Genomic DNA, 15,027 nt, shown 5'->3' on the forward strand with positions numbered 1-15,027 from the left:
CTTCCATTGTGTGTGGTGGGGGAATGACATCTTCATCTGAATCCCATACATCCATTCCAAGGTTGCTAAAAACATAAAAGGTTCTTTTTTTAAAAAAAAACATACTATTGAGAAAGGAAAAAAACCCAACACATCCAATTCTTCAGTATAGAAGGAAAGAAATTTTCGTATGTTACATTAAATTTACAGACATTTGTAATTCACCAAATTTTAACCTTGTAAATTTATCTTGGGGAAGCTTGCAAGGAAAGCAAAGAATAGCTAAACTTCATAAGCTTGGAAAAACATCCTAAAGGATGCGAGACAAGCACCATATCTATTCAGAATCTGACATGGCACTAACTTAGTGACACATAATAAAAAACAATGACAGCAGTAAAATAAAGGGCATTCAATTAGACTAAAAAGATGCAAACCAGTCAGGTATTAAATTTAAAATCAATTGACTACTACAAGGTCATTGACAAAAGTAATTTAGGAAGATGTAAAGGTTAGCTATTCTTAGGTGAATACGACAAGCATAAAATTCTTACACACCAGGCACACAACCACCATGAACAGAGGAGTTGAGAACAATCTCTCACTTTCCCATACATTTTATTCCTAAAACAGGTTGGTGTTTTTTTTCTGTTTGTTTAATATCAGGTTCTACCGTGCCAACAACAGCAGGCAGATTACAGAGCTTACAAAGATACCTTTACAGCAGCTCTTTATAATGTGAGAATGCAGAGTCAATACGCTTGTCACAGTATAAAACCACACCAATGTTCAATAGCAGTTGTCAGAAAAAGAAAAGCCTTTTAAACCATTTAAATTCAAAAGGTGAATGAAGTATACTGGACTTCATGTAAGACTTCTTCGGATATGAACGATAATTATGTGTATGCATATTAAACATTTAAGGAGGAGTTTATTTTGGCTGGTGACTGGAATTGAGTTTTCAAAGATACCATCAGACATACTGGGAAATCTTAGCCAACAGCTAAAAGCTTTTGTTTACCTTCTCATTGGTTGTGTTCTGAGATCTGTGAGATACACAAGACCATCCATGCGATGACCTCTAGCATCACCAAAAGCTAAATAAAAAATAGATACAAGTCTAATTGAATGTGCTCAGACTGAGCCACAAAAATGTGAAAGACAAGTTCCTGATGCTGAATTTGAAACAACTAACTTGACATTACATACTTCAGCAAGATGACATCTTTGCTACCACAAACTAGTAGTGATAGCATCCTATGACTGAAAACCCCTCAAAACAAAAGGTGAAAAAAAAGATTAAGCAGCTGAAACACACTCCTACTGTATTGCTCATTTGCTAATGCTCAAGTCTTGCTTGGAAGAGAATTAACACATAAAATCATCTATTGAAGCCAGCACATGAAATAACTCTAAGTAGAATTGGTTTTGTGAATAGAATTGTAGTAGTTGTGAATTATAACCTGACATATGCCTTGGTTCAAACTGTATAAATACCTTGGATTGCTGTCTCTGGATCCCAGCCTTCAACATCTATAAGGTATCTGAAGAAAAACATAGTTACATTATTGTCCCAAAGGCATTATGGGTTAATATAAAGACACTTTTGTGAACAATGGTTTTCATACAACCCTTACCTACATATAAGGTAGCCAGTTCTATTAATTCCATTAGTACAGTGAACGCCAATGAGTTTCTCTATCAAAAAGGAAAACACCGTCTTAATAATTCAGAAAGTGAAATTACTAAAAAAAGTATAGTGTGAGACAAAAAAAAAGTTGTACTTTTCTAGCAAAGTAACAGTGATATATATGCAAGAACAACCATATGTGAAGGCAAAGCTGGCATAAGAATAAATGTATACTAACTGACAGTGAGTTTTAGGCTATATTTTAGGAGAAAAACTTTAATCATCAGAAGAACAAAGTTGTCATAGTGAAAGTACTGACAGACAGTCTTTGAAATGGGACTTTGATAAATTTTTGAATGAGTTAAAATGTAACAATTTGCCACAGAACAGGACAGTTGCATTGCCACATAATTATAAGTTGGTGTCCTAACAATTCAGAAGCTAAAAAAACCCAACCTCTCAGAAATCTTTTGTAAGAAGAATCCTGAGAAATTTTAGGAGTAATCTAGAACAGAGGCAAAGTTACAAGCAAGTTAAGATAAAAATGAAAGTTGTTCCAACTCTGAAGTTACATAAGCCCTGCAAAAATGGTCTTACTAGCTGGAACTGCATGTCTTCATCCAGTAACAAATTAGGAATTGGTTCTCTCAGTTCTGAGAATCAGAAATAATCTGATTCAAATACAGACTATTCTTTGTCACGCAAAAAATCACTAGATAAAACATCACTAGATGTGTTACTTTGACACAACACAAATATAATACTATTAGGAAGGGTGTTTAAGTTAGTAATTTTTTTGAAAGACATCTTTTGAATGCAAAAAAGTTATGCAGTGGTTCACATAATGTATCTTATTATGATAAAAAAGTGGAAAGTGCCATGAAAAGTCTGAGGTCCCTGGTGCCATGATTATCTATTGAAATGAAAAAAATGATACAGCTAGCACTGAATTTATTTTATTTTTTAACAGCATAAGATGCTGATATTACCATTTCCTGCATTTTCCCATAGGAATTTTCTGACCCGTTTTTTGAACTGCAGGATAGTAGCATTATCAGGGACTTCAAGTCCAACAGTATAAAGTTTCTTATACTGCACACTTTTAGGTAAATCCTAGCAAAAAGAAGAAAAAAGGTAAAAATTATTAAAGCCTTGCATCAATGAAAACCTTAAGCAGTATCTAAAATAATGCCAGTGTAAAACAGTAGTTCAAATCCTGAGCAGAATCTGAAAACAATCATGACACAATTCTGTATGCACTCTCAGAAACTACCATTTACATTGCCACTTCAAAAATTTGATCTCAAAGAACATTTTCCTGCAGAAAACTTATTTATCCCTGCTAATATAGCAGCACTTGAAGAAAAGCAGATTCTTGTAATTCCATTGGAATCCATTTTACAATTATTAGCAATATTCACCCCTCCTATACACAATAGCATATATACTCACAAATTCATTCCCTTAATGCTTACAGGCCATGTACTCTCAAATACTAGCATTCAGTTATGACACTGCCATTTATTCTCCTATTCAACAAGAGGCTGATTAATCACAGTTATTTGGACCATACCTGCACAATTTGAATTTGATAAAGTAGTTTAAAAATGTACACTTTCTTAGTGGATTCCACTGAAAATGAGTAAAAAAAGGCCCTAGGAAAAAACAGGAATGTCTTTAGGACACCAACTAAGTTTTCTGCACCTTCTCTGCAGTGCCTGGCACCAAAGCCTTTTTATCCATTACTCTGAGTTACCATTATACAAATAAACCACAAGTACATCTAGCTGGGAGAATTTTCTCTGTGACAAAAGATTTTGTTTTTACAGGAGACAAAAGCAAATGTGTAAATACTTTAAAGCAAAAGTTGCAGTGACTATTTTATTTTATTACGCTTATATTACCTTAACTTCATAGTATCGTGTGGTATACGTTAAATCAATAATTAATCCAAGCTCCACATTTAGGGCTTTCATTGCAGCAATTAAGTCTTTTGGTGTAAATTTCTGGGTTGGAGTAAGCCTCTGGTTAATTGCCTACAATGAAAATGGAAAAAAAAATATTTTATTTTTGAGTTCCAATAACAAGACATTTGGAATATTCAGCTTTGAAACTTTTATTTCCGCTCTATCTGAAGCAAGGACTTGCAAGAGTTAATTTATACAGCACTTGTGTTAATTTATAAAGAAGGGCAAATTTGCCCTATGCCTCCATCCTTCAAAGAACTGAGGAGTCTAAAAAAAGACAGCCTCCACAGTTTGCATTATCACAAAGAATTAAAAAAACCCCACCTGACTCGGCATATTTAATAGACTAAGATGGCACTCCATGTTACTAAGAATCTGAAGCAACCACTAACATTAATAAAAGAAAACTATGAAGACTTCTTTTTTAAATATACTGCATTCTTCCAGATCACTGAAGCTTTTTTCTTATGAAATTGGTAATCTGAATCTATAATTTTAAAAGTACTGCAGTGGTTGGGATGCTTCAATACACGTTTGATTTGTCATTCATATCATAACCCATTCCAAATCATTTTCTTATGACGGTGATAAAAAAGTAAGTTAAGTTAGTTAAGTTTAGTTAAGTAAGAAAATTAATTTAGACCACTTGATACTGATCATATGATTAATTGATTAGAGGGGTTTATTTTCAAAAGAAATAAAAAGAGTAACACCAAATAAAAAAATACTGTTACATAAAAAGCCTCTGGAAGATGATTGGAAGGTCTAAATCCGAATTAATTAGTTTTTCATAAAACCTTCCTGAAATTTGCAGGAACATTCACACTATTCTTCATTGCTTTTGGACTGCATCTAGTAGAGCAAATCTGCAGTTATTTTTTATACATACCCCTTTCAAAGGTACTTTGAATGCAATAAATCTAGTTCCTGGTATAGGCTGTCCAACTGGTGTCAAGCTCCGCCACCTGTAATGAAGCAAATATTTACATTTTTAAATATTTTCATATGACAGGTTTCAACAGATGACACCCACAGCTTCACGTAAAATTTTTTTTAAAAAAAGATATTTCCTCTTAGAATTAAAATTTTGGTAAACAGAGCACATAATTATGCTCCTTTAAAATTATAGTAACAGTTATTTCAAACTATGTGAATTATCTTACAAATACCAGACAAACCTGGTACCATGTTTCACAGTTTGAATTATCTTACAAATATAAAAACTTCTTGAAGCACAAAGTTATGATAGTTATAATTTTTTTTACTATGATGGGCCATGAAGCAACTAGCATAAAATATTAAGATTTAGACTCCCATACAGCAGGATTCCATAATTCCTAAAATTTCTTGGCCGTAATTTTTATTTTCATTAAAAGTACACAGCTTTTAGATTTTGCAAATGTGTTCACTTTGCAATATGCTTCTTTTTCACAGAAACACTGTTGGCTGCACTTGGTGCTTTGAAAAATACAGAGAATATTCCATCAGACCAATACTTAGCAAAAATCACCTTCTAATGTGAAATTTGTTACAACACTCAAAATACTAGTAAAAATACTGTTCCAAAACCACAGTGAACTGGTATTGACAAATTCTACATTGTACTGAAAAAAACTCTTCATATATTAAGAGATTTCAGGTTTTCCAAAAAGTTTAAAATGCTTTACCTGTAGAGGAAAAAAATGTTAATCAACAGATCCACTTTGCCTTCAAAGAGGTAATTTAGTAATTTAAATTACTAAATTTAGGGCTTTTATTTCTTCTACTTATGTAAGGACACATTACCTCTATGACCTCAGAAGATGCATCTGGATGACATAAAACCTACATAGTCTTTTTGCATTTTCAGCTAGTACCTCAACTATTAAAATATTTGGTATTTCCATAAGATTCTTTTAACACTGGTGCCCATTCACTTACAGTTTTCTGAAATGTTTAAATTAGTATCTGTTTTAAAGAAAGCATCCAACAGCTTCTAGATTCCTTTATGATTTCCATAAACCCACATAATTTATGAAATATATTGAATACTCTATTTTAAAATATTCTAACCACAGGGTGTTTAGCTTTGTTCACAGTTCCCATGTGGGACCATAACAAAAACTAGATGTTGGCTTGCAAAGCTCTCAATGAAATAGCTGTAATTATACTTGCCCTAGTATATAAATAATAACATTACCATTCATAGATGCTTGGAAGTAACAAAGGAAACAGTGGGGCGACCACAAGCATAATTAATACTAACAAATGTAACAACCTACTACACTGATGTCTTTAGCACTAACTTACCTTTGTTTTTTCTTTCATCATGAGATAAAGAACAGATTTAGACTCACAACATAGACATACAGATCCTTAATTTAATTGATAACAAAAGAAAGAACAAAAGAGGAATAACATTTTTAGGAGGCTGTTACAAACAGCTCTCATGTAGAAGACAGATACAAGGTGAAAAGGTGTAAGGACAAGCTAGAGATTAAATCACTGAGAGATGTTTGCAGTCAAACCTATTGCAGCACCTTTGCACTTCACAATTGCAACAAGGGAACAAAACAGTCTCCTACTTCATATATAGGATAGTTGCATATGGATTGAAAAAAGTACATTCTCAAACACCATAGTTTTAAATGCATTACTCAAAAAAATTACACCTTGTGTATTACAGAAGAAAAGTGTTCTAACTTGAAAAGTTTTCCCAAGAGAATTTTCAAGATTGTAAACTTTGGGGTCTTGTAGTTGTACACTAGTTTTAAAACAAGAAAAAAATCCGAGACCATGTTCCACTTATTCAAGGTAAATTGTATAAGAATCAATTAAGATCACAAACTGTAAATGGACTGAAAATATTACTGAAGCTAAAAATCCCCACAACATAATGAAACATCTTAGTTGCAAGAACCGCTCAGCCTAAAAAAAAAATTAAACAAAATCTACATCAAAAATCTGAAATCTTCCCTGTGCATAGTTTAATTTTATCTCATTCACTTAATCTTGGAAAGTTACTTAATGCTGTGAACCTCATTTTAGATATTTAATCTGAATAAATGCTAAAAGTAATGAAAAATACATGTTTGATACTACCTCCTGCCTCTCGCTAATTTTACATAACTATGGACATTACAGGTGTTTATTAGAAAACATGAAACACTCTCCCTGCTTTTGCTCTTCAGCTTCCAATCAGAACTAGGACGTGGGCTGCACCCAGGGACAGAGGAACTAATGCAGCAAATACTGTGCTAGAGCGAAAACACACAAAACTACTTTTTTTTTTTCTTTCAACCTTGTTCAATTACTCCTTGGTGTGATCTCTACAAATAAAACCTACAAAACGCTTTACAAAAGTAGCATTTAATCTGAGAGCCAGTCACATTAACATACACGTTCAGAAACATTTTGAAGGTAGGTAGCAGTAAAAAATCCCAACCATGAAAGACTGGTTACCTTATTTGGTAAGACAATTTAAAAGAGGCCATACATTAGAAATTTAGATCTTTCATAACCTGCTTTCTCTTGGAAAACTATGAGTGGAAATACCGTGATTATTAGAACTATGAGCAATTCAGAGCCAATAAGAAATTATATTTTAAAAAGGCTTTAAAACATTATTTTCTTTAGTTAGCAATGTAAAAAAGGCTTTGCAAAAATTGTGAACTTCTTTTCACATTAAGAGATTGACAGAACAATGCATCAGGGTTACAGTTTGTTGTCAGACCTTAAACTGGGGGCTTTATTCTCCTGCATTTAAAGCCACTTAAATCCTCCCAGGAAAAAAATCTGCAAAATCAGCAAGAAATTCAAAAGCTGCTGACAGCTCTACGTGTTTCATGTTATCTTTAAAATGATATTTAAAAAGGAATTCTCAAATTAAAAACAGCAGATTGAAATTAACCAAATAAGGAATTTTTTTTCAGGCCTAGGAATAAGGAAATAAACTCAGATTTGTTCTGTTGTCAACAAAGGAATATTGTTAGGAATTACAGGTGACAGGAACTAAAGGAAGTAAAACTTTTACAGAAGAAGTCTATATAAAGGCAGAAATGACCAAAGATGAGTGGGCTGCAGGTGGTCACATAAACACCAGTTACAGGAGCAAAGACATAAACATGCACTTTAATAAGCATGAAAAAATTGTGACATATGATTTCTGTCCTGCTTGCACATAACTGGAAGGAAGAAAGCCAGGAGTAAAGGTGTTATTACAAGTGTTGTCACCATCATTATTCCTGTACTAATGACTAAAAGGTAACAGAGGCTTGAGTGAAAAACAAGCTGAAGTAGCTGAAAAGACGTCAGGAAGAGTTTACTGAAAGAGGCAGAAGTATCTTACTGAGACACAGACATGACATTTATTTCTATACCCAGAAATAAATCTAGGCATTTGCATCACAGAGGCAATAGGTCTGGCCATTACGAAGATACTGTGGTAACAATCTAAACTGGAGTCATGTGAAGACTGCAGCTTCCCAACACAAGCAGTAGATGACACATCCAGGAAGAAACTGAAGTCTGAGAGCTTCTGCACAAACCACAATGGTTGTCAAATTGCAGAAAGAAAATCTAGGTCAGCGTACATTAAAGCAAACTATCACCTTAAAATTTGTGGTATTTCTGGTCTTCTTCAGAATCTCAAGAAGCATGTAAAACAAACTGCAAATCAAACCATTTTCAGGGGTTTTGATGTAGGATTTTATGGGTCCAGCATGGCAAATAAAATTTTTTCTGAACACTTAAAATTATCCAAAGCCACAAAAAACCCGAATCTGCATTTTCAAACAGAAAAGTAATTAAGAGAGACAGCACTTAAATAAAAAGTGACATATTGCACACACAACACATTTTAAATTACAACTTTATTTTTTCTAAGTTTTCAAACAGGTAAACAATCAATGAAGCAGATTAAGACGTAAGAGTCTACAAAACACATAAGTCAACCAATTATTTAACTATTCAGCATTCACAGTTCCCATCTCCCTGACATTTTGCCTTCATGACTCCCCAACTACTGTCCATGATCTGAAAACACAGGCAGAAATGTGACTGTCATTCTAAACAAAAGAATGATTTCTTGTTTGAGAAAGTGTGTTCAAATCTCCTCTCTCTCTAAAACTTTTGTGATGCTTGATTGGCTTCCAGTTAAATAAATAAACACAATTATTACTGATGCTACAGACTTTAGTTGGCTCATCTATTAGAGGTTAAGCCTCCTTCACATGAAAATATATTACTCTGCTTATCCATCTTAATGTAAATGAAAAGCAAGCAGGTTTGCCTTTTTCTTTAATCTAAAAATTTCAGAAATACTCAGTAAAACAGCAAAAAATAAACTAGCTTCATGCATCCTAGTAAAAGTTCAAAAGAGATGTAATCTAGACTAACCCAGGAATTTAGTAGCAATATCCTCTGTAACAGCAGCAACCAGTGAAATGGCCTCTATTTGAGGACAAAAGAAAAAAATAACACCCAGACAACAAAAACCACTTTTAAAACCAGTTAGCTCCAAGAGCAACCAACAGAGGATCAGCGGGGCCTGCATATGTCTCCAGATTCAAGAGGGATAATAGAAGACATAAAAATGCCAATGATAAAGTCTTATCTTATACAGTAAATGCGAGTAAAAAATTTAGTACTCATTCTGAAGCCTCTCTAGTAAGCCCAAAGGTATGTTGAACACACAAAGAACATCGTGATACCTGTATTTTGCATAAATCTATTAAAAAGCCAAAACCTAAATAGGATAGCAAAGAAGTTAGTTTTTAAACATACAAAACCACATCTCAAGGTATTGCAAAACACAGCACAGACTGTAAACATCAGTGATCTGTAATTCTTCAATGCAATTTTGAAATCTAATTAAGAAAACTTTATTCATTTGATATGTGCATAATTTGTACTTGTTAAAAGTAAATCTTACTCTGAATCAGTTCTAAAACAGAGAAAATTATACTGGGAAGTATAGCTACTATATCCCCTTAACAGAAACTTTAAACTAAAGTAGAACAAAACTGTTTTCCACATCTGGCTCTACTAAAAGTTTTAACTGAAGCATAAAACCATTATGTACATTTTTAATAGCTGAATGCCTGCCTGACACAGAATGCTATTATCCTTAACAGACAGACCAGCAGCCAAACTCCTCCCTCTGCTCCCACATGGCACACTGGAGATCCCAAGTGCCAGACTCCCAGAGGGAGGAACAAGTCACTGCAGTCACCCACTGCAGTGGGCATGAAGAAGGGAGCGAGCGAGTCAAGCTGTGGGAGATGGCAGCAGCCAGGCCACGAGCCCCATTATATAGTAGGGACTCGGGGACAGCTTCATGTTCTGGCCCTGCCATCCTGGGAACTCCACTTGCCATGAAGACTCAGGGAGCACTTCTGATAGCCAGCATCCCCACATAGCACATGCACTATGTGAACAGACACCCCAACCCCACTGGAAGCAGTCAGTTCTTACAGAGGTGGGTTTTTGCCCCGCCACCAAGTTCATGTGGAAGGCAGGGGCACCTGCTTATCTCCTAATCAGTTCCCACCCAAGGCTGGCCAGGCCCTGGGTGAAAACCATTCAGGAGGATCTTTCTTGCCCAGTTGTGCACATCATCCATATGCCAACCCTCATTCAGTGCTGGGGGTTTAAACCCCAGCACTTCAAATGGCAACCTAGACAAGAAAGCCACTAAATAATTCATAGGTACAATACGATGGAACTGCTGAACTGGGAGTAATTTGAAAGCTTCATGTCTTTAGTTTGTCAGACCTCGGTGAGTCAGATCTCAGAGTTATATAAATGAAGCACAACAAACTGCCAACAGATACCCTACAAGTCCTTTATGGCAAACAGGTGGCCTTTCTAAGGGAGCCTAAACCCACTTTAGATTGGTAATGAAACTGGTATGTACATTAGTATATGCTAAAAAAAAAAAAAAATACTCTATACTGCAATATCTCTTCAGAGTAATTCTGATATTCTTGAGAGGAAAAATAACTTATCTTTCTTATCTTACAGTTTCAAGTGTTTAACATTCAGTTGAGCAATAATGTATTTCAGTATTCCAGAGAAACTATTACTGAGCTCAAGGCATCAATTCAGAATTATTTTCATCTAATAGTGAAAAAGCAGTGTTAGTACAACTAGTGTAAATAGGTATACATTTCTGAGAAGCTACAGTGGGTGGAGAAGTAAGTTCAGAAGGCAATATCTGAAGCTACCCTTAACCATTCAAGAGTTCCTACAATTTTGGAGCCCCTTATGAGCATCTGTGATTATGAAGCAGTCAGAAGTTTAGAACTGGCCTAGAAATGTGAATTTCAAAACACTCAGAAAAGATAATTAGTGTAATTGTAAAGAAACTCGTCTGAACTACTGTCAACTGTAGCAAGATCATTTAGAAAATGCTACTTGGAACCTCTTTTTTTGGCTACTGATGCTGCATGATACACATACAGCTTTATTTTCCAAGTAGCTTCAATACCTCTGTAGACACCAGATTCCAAACTATTCTGAAGAAGACACAGCAGTGCAAAGACCATAACACACTGTCAAGACAGACACACACTGAACAGATCAAAAGTGGAAGGGAGGGAACAGAGCTGTTAATCATCTAGTACTCTCATCACAGATTTCTCACTTTGCTTTTCTTCAGCTCCTGCTCCTGTTAAGTAGGATACAAATAAGTCATACCTTGTAAAAAAATAGCATGGATGTAAAGTGTGGGAGAAAAGTTTCCTTGCCATGTCACTAAGTAATTGCATACCTTTGTACGTTTTGTGGTGTACGTAAAACAAGATAAAGGCCTTTGACTCTTACAGCAATGTTGCCGTTACTCAGGTATTGTAAGAAAGCATTTCTCTCCATCCCACATTTTTAAATGCAAATGTTCTATGCCTGATGGTGTGAAGCACTTTGACTTTACAAATACATTCTCAATTTACAGTAACACTTCTCTCCCACCCATCCTTGAAGGTACAAAATCAGTTATGCCATACTCTTTAACATTCCTGTCTAAATGAAAATGCTGATGCTTTTAAGACTGCACAGGGACAACTCAGTTAAACAAGTGTACTTATGGTGAATAGGCAGAAATAATTCAGCTTTGTCCTTATAATAAAAAGATCTCACTCCTGCTACTTTTTTTACACTGTGTCAGGGAAACATACAAGGTGACATTTCTGCAGATGCTTTTCAGAACTGAATCAGAGTTTAGCAAATTATACTCACAGTAAGATTTTGGATGCTGAAGCACAAACATCTATAAGTCTGTAAAAACATCACAGTATTTTACAACTGTTTGTTATATAACTTGAACCCCTTTTACTAGCTGGTTCTCCAATAAAACATCAGTGGATATGTCTACTGAAAGACAACACCATTTCAGACACTGAAGAACACAACTTGACTCCATGGTGGAAACAAGTGCCAGAGATCACTTGAATCACTCTTATACTGGTGTCTCACTTCCACTACAGAATTACTTCTCCAGCATTACTTTCTAGGCCTGAGACTTTAATGGGCACTGTACGCCGTAGCTCTGCTCCAAGACATTACTGGGAAAAGAAAAAAATGGTATGAAGGAATGCAGAAAGTCTTATAGCAAGGCCACCTCCTTCTCTCACTGCTGGAGCAAAGATGGTGCCAACAGCACCAGATCAAACGTTCTGGGCAAGGACCGAGTGACACAGACACAAGAACAAAAGTAGCCCAAACAAGAAAAAAGTACAAGACTGGTAGTGCAGATCCAGTGGCAACACTGGCAATTAGTACCACTTTAACCTTACTTTAGGTGCTGCATACACTCAAAAGTGCTGCTCTCCAGCAAGGCTGCACAGTGCAATAGCACAGCACTTACATAAAGGCAACTTTAATAATGCTGTAGATGCAGTATTGTAAAATGTGACCATAATTAGCTGGCCAGTTTAAAAAAAATAAAATTAAAAAATCACTATTTCTGGTTAAGTTGCACTATTCCTAGCTACTTATAACTTGACAGAAACCTGAAATTTATTATATTGCTTTAATTAGCATAATTTGGATTGAAACTGTGAAGCCCTGTATAAAGAATTGAGGCAGTAACAGTAGTATCTTTAAAAATATCTATACATAGTGTGACTTTTTTTTACCTACTAGCATTTCTCTTGCAGTGTTATTAAAGTCAAAAGAGTTACTGTTAGATTTATTGCTATAACAATACTGGCATATGATTGAGACTGTGCTTCCACAGTATCTGGAGTGGTCCTTATGCTAGAGTGTACTACAATCTCACTTCTGCCAACAACTATTTCCAGGACCAGTAAATTGCCAGTAAAATTGCACATGCAGGATTACCTAGGTTAAAATCAGTTTTCCTCAAGCCCTCTTCCAGGGTTCACTGCTACTTTTTCCTGGTGTACTAAACTAATCCACAGGGAACTGCACTGTGGTGTGGCAGCATAAGGATGGCATCACTATACTGCTGCCTGAGACTGGGAGACTGACGATTCTTAAACTCCTTCACTGCCAAACCCCCACTACTGTGGATGTCCAGCCTGAATTGTTAGTAATATAAAAAAAAGTACCTGGAGAACCTGAAAGCATTTCAGTATCATGAGCTATGTCAGATAGTAACACTAACTTTATAAACAATTACTCTACTCTACTAATACTCTGGTATTAGTTTTCAATCGTAGAAGCCAAAAGTATAGTCCACTGCTTCTTCCATACTTAAAGAGAGGAAACACGTACCCTGAAAGCTGCTCCAGTTCAAATCTGAGGAAAAACAAGGGAGAAGAGCACCTAATTCTCAAAGTTTTTAGTAATAATTTCCCAGTACAGAGAAAACAAGGACAGTTATTCTTTCAGGTCTTCTGCATTACTGCTTGCAAACCTATCCCACTTTAGCTCATTGGACCTTTTTGTCCAATTTTTAACTGAAATTTCATTGAAACTTTCAGCAAAAGACATGCGTAAATAGCTTTTCCTAAATTTTATTCTAATGTTAATCCCCGAGTTTGTCAGCTATTAAAAAAGTTCAAAGTTTCTGTACGTTATTTTAATAATGTTAATATTTGATTTCTATTTGTTGCTCTTAGGCCAACATATTTTGCAGGAAATCATCAGTTTTGTATTTTATTGCTTCTCCTGTGAAAGTTCATAATAAACTTAATGCTTACCCAGAAACCAGGATGTCAACCTTTCCTCAAATAATATACAAATGACAAATTATTGTCCCATTAGAGTGTCTTTAAATCTCATCACACCCTCCTATCCAAGAAGTTTGTACTGATAACAGCTGTACCACATGGGTTAAACATCTAAACTTGGACTTCCCTGTTCTTCTTATTCCAGTACAGCTAGAGAGTAGAACTGTACCTGCTTTAAATGAGATCTATATACACAGATGTATATACCTATATACACTCCCAATCAAGGTATCAAAAAGCCTTTATAGCGCACTTGGGTTTTTTTTATTATTATTATTATTTTGCCAATAAAACATTTTTGTTGCCCTCTTGTTAAAAACAAAAACGCAGGATGTTTCTGAACATGATTCCATGAAAATGTTCCTTGATGACATGCATACAACCACCTGCTCCCATCTTATCACCGCTTTCTCTGCTCCTCGTGGCAAACACCTGAGTAGTCAGAATGATGGGCTATTCTCCCATTTCCCAGGGAATATATACCTGGGGGTAAGAAGGTCAGGAAGAAGGGACTGCGTTGGGCTGATGAAGAAGTGTTCACAGACAGGCTGGAGCATTATACTCACCTGGGGGATGAAGGGCTGAGTTGTTTCTGTCTTGGAGAAGATACCTACCTTACCTGGCTGTAGTTAGTGAAGATGCTTGTAGCAAGAAAGCACCTGGGGCAGTCATCGCCCCTCCTCTGTAGGCAGGACTGTGCCTGCTCCTGCCTCTTGCTTAGTGTGAGGGATACTTACCCATCAGGAATAGTATTCTTCTTAACCATGCTGAAAGCAGGAGCAGGCAGAGCAGGAGACAGCGGTGAAAGTGGGCACTGCAGCAAAGGAGAGAGAACCGCGCAGTTAACACGGTGCTAATCTCTTTCTCCATCAGTGGGCCTTTTCAGAGGGCTGGCTCTCTAGTAAAACAAACCAAGCACTCAGCTAGGATTGAAGCCATCCTGAACAAGTTCCACAGCTTGCAGGCTAGCCTATTTTCTCCATTGCTACAATATGACAAGAGGGAAAGACAACAACTCACCTCTCCTCTCCAGAAGATCAAAAGAAACAGAGAGGAGAGGCAGCAGGTTTCGCTCTAGCTCTAGCAGCAGCGCTGCAGGGATGAAGATCTTCCTGGCAGCCCACTCCGTCCCTCTCCTGTGGCTCGGAGCACTCTGTTCTGCCCTTGTGCTTCCACAGCTAGCACTCTTGTCTCAACGAGAAGAAACTCCAGGCAGCTGCAAGAGGCGAGGCCGGCACCTCAGCAAGGGAAGGACCATCGCCTGCCCCACTCTAACCTA

The 15,027-nt window shown here is 36.1% G+C and overlaps 1 protein-coding gene across 1 annotated transcript in view; it reads right to left on the reverse strand.

The window, feature by feature from the left end:
- Window positions 1-14,420, reverse strand: part of DUSP11 (dual specificity phosphatase 11 (RNA/RNP complex 1-interacting)) — an 18,215-nt gene extending 3,795 nt beyond the window's left edge. Inside the window, exons 1-8 of the mRNA XM_008940067.1 lie at window positions 14,368-14,420; window positions 13,291-13,314; window positions 4,466-4,541; window positions 3,514-3,645; window positions 2,599-2,722; window positions 1,617-1,677; window positions 1,477-1,523; window positions 1,001-1,076 (exon numbers count right to left, since the gene is read on the reverse strand). Of these exons, the coding sequence (XP_008938315.1) occupies window positions 1,001-1,076; window positions 1,477-1,523; window positions 1,617-1,677; window positions 2,599-2,722; window positions 3,514-3,645; window positions 4,466-4,541; window positions 13,291-13,314; window positions 14,368-14,420 (593 nt within the window). The remainder of the gene's footprint in view (window positions 1-1,000; window positions 1,077-1,476; window positions 1,524-1,616; window positions 1,678-2,598; window positions 2,723-3,513; window positions 3,646-4,465; window positions 4,542-13,290; window positions 13,315-14,367) is intronic.
- Window positions 14,421-15,027: the final 607 nt, after the last annotated feature.

This window comes from Merops nubicus, unplaced genomic scaffold (assembly GCF_000691845.1).
Source record: "Merops nubicus isolate BGI_N331 unplaced genomic scaffold, ASM69184v1 scaffold16665, whole genome shotgun sequence".
NCBI classification, from domain to species: domain Eukaryota; kingdom Metazoa; phylum Chordata; class Aves; order Coraciiformes; family Meropidae; genus Merops; species Merops nubicus.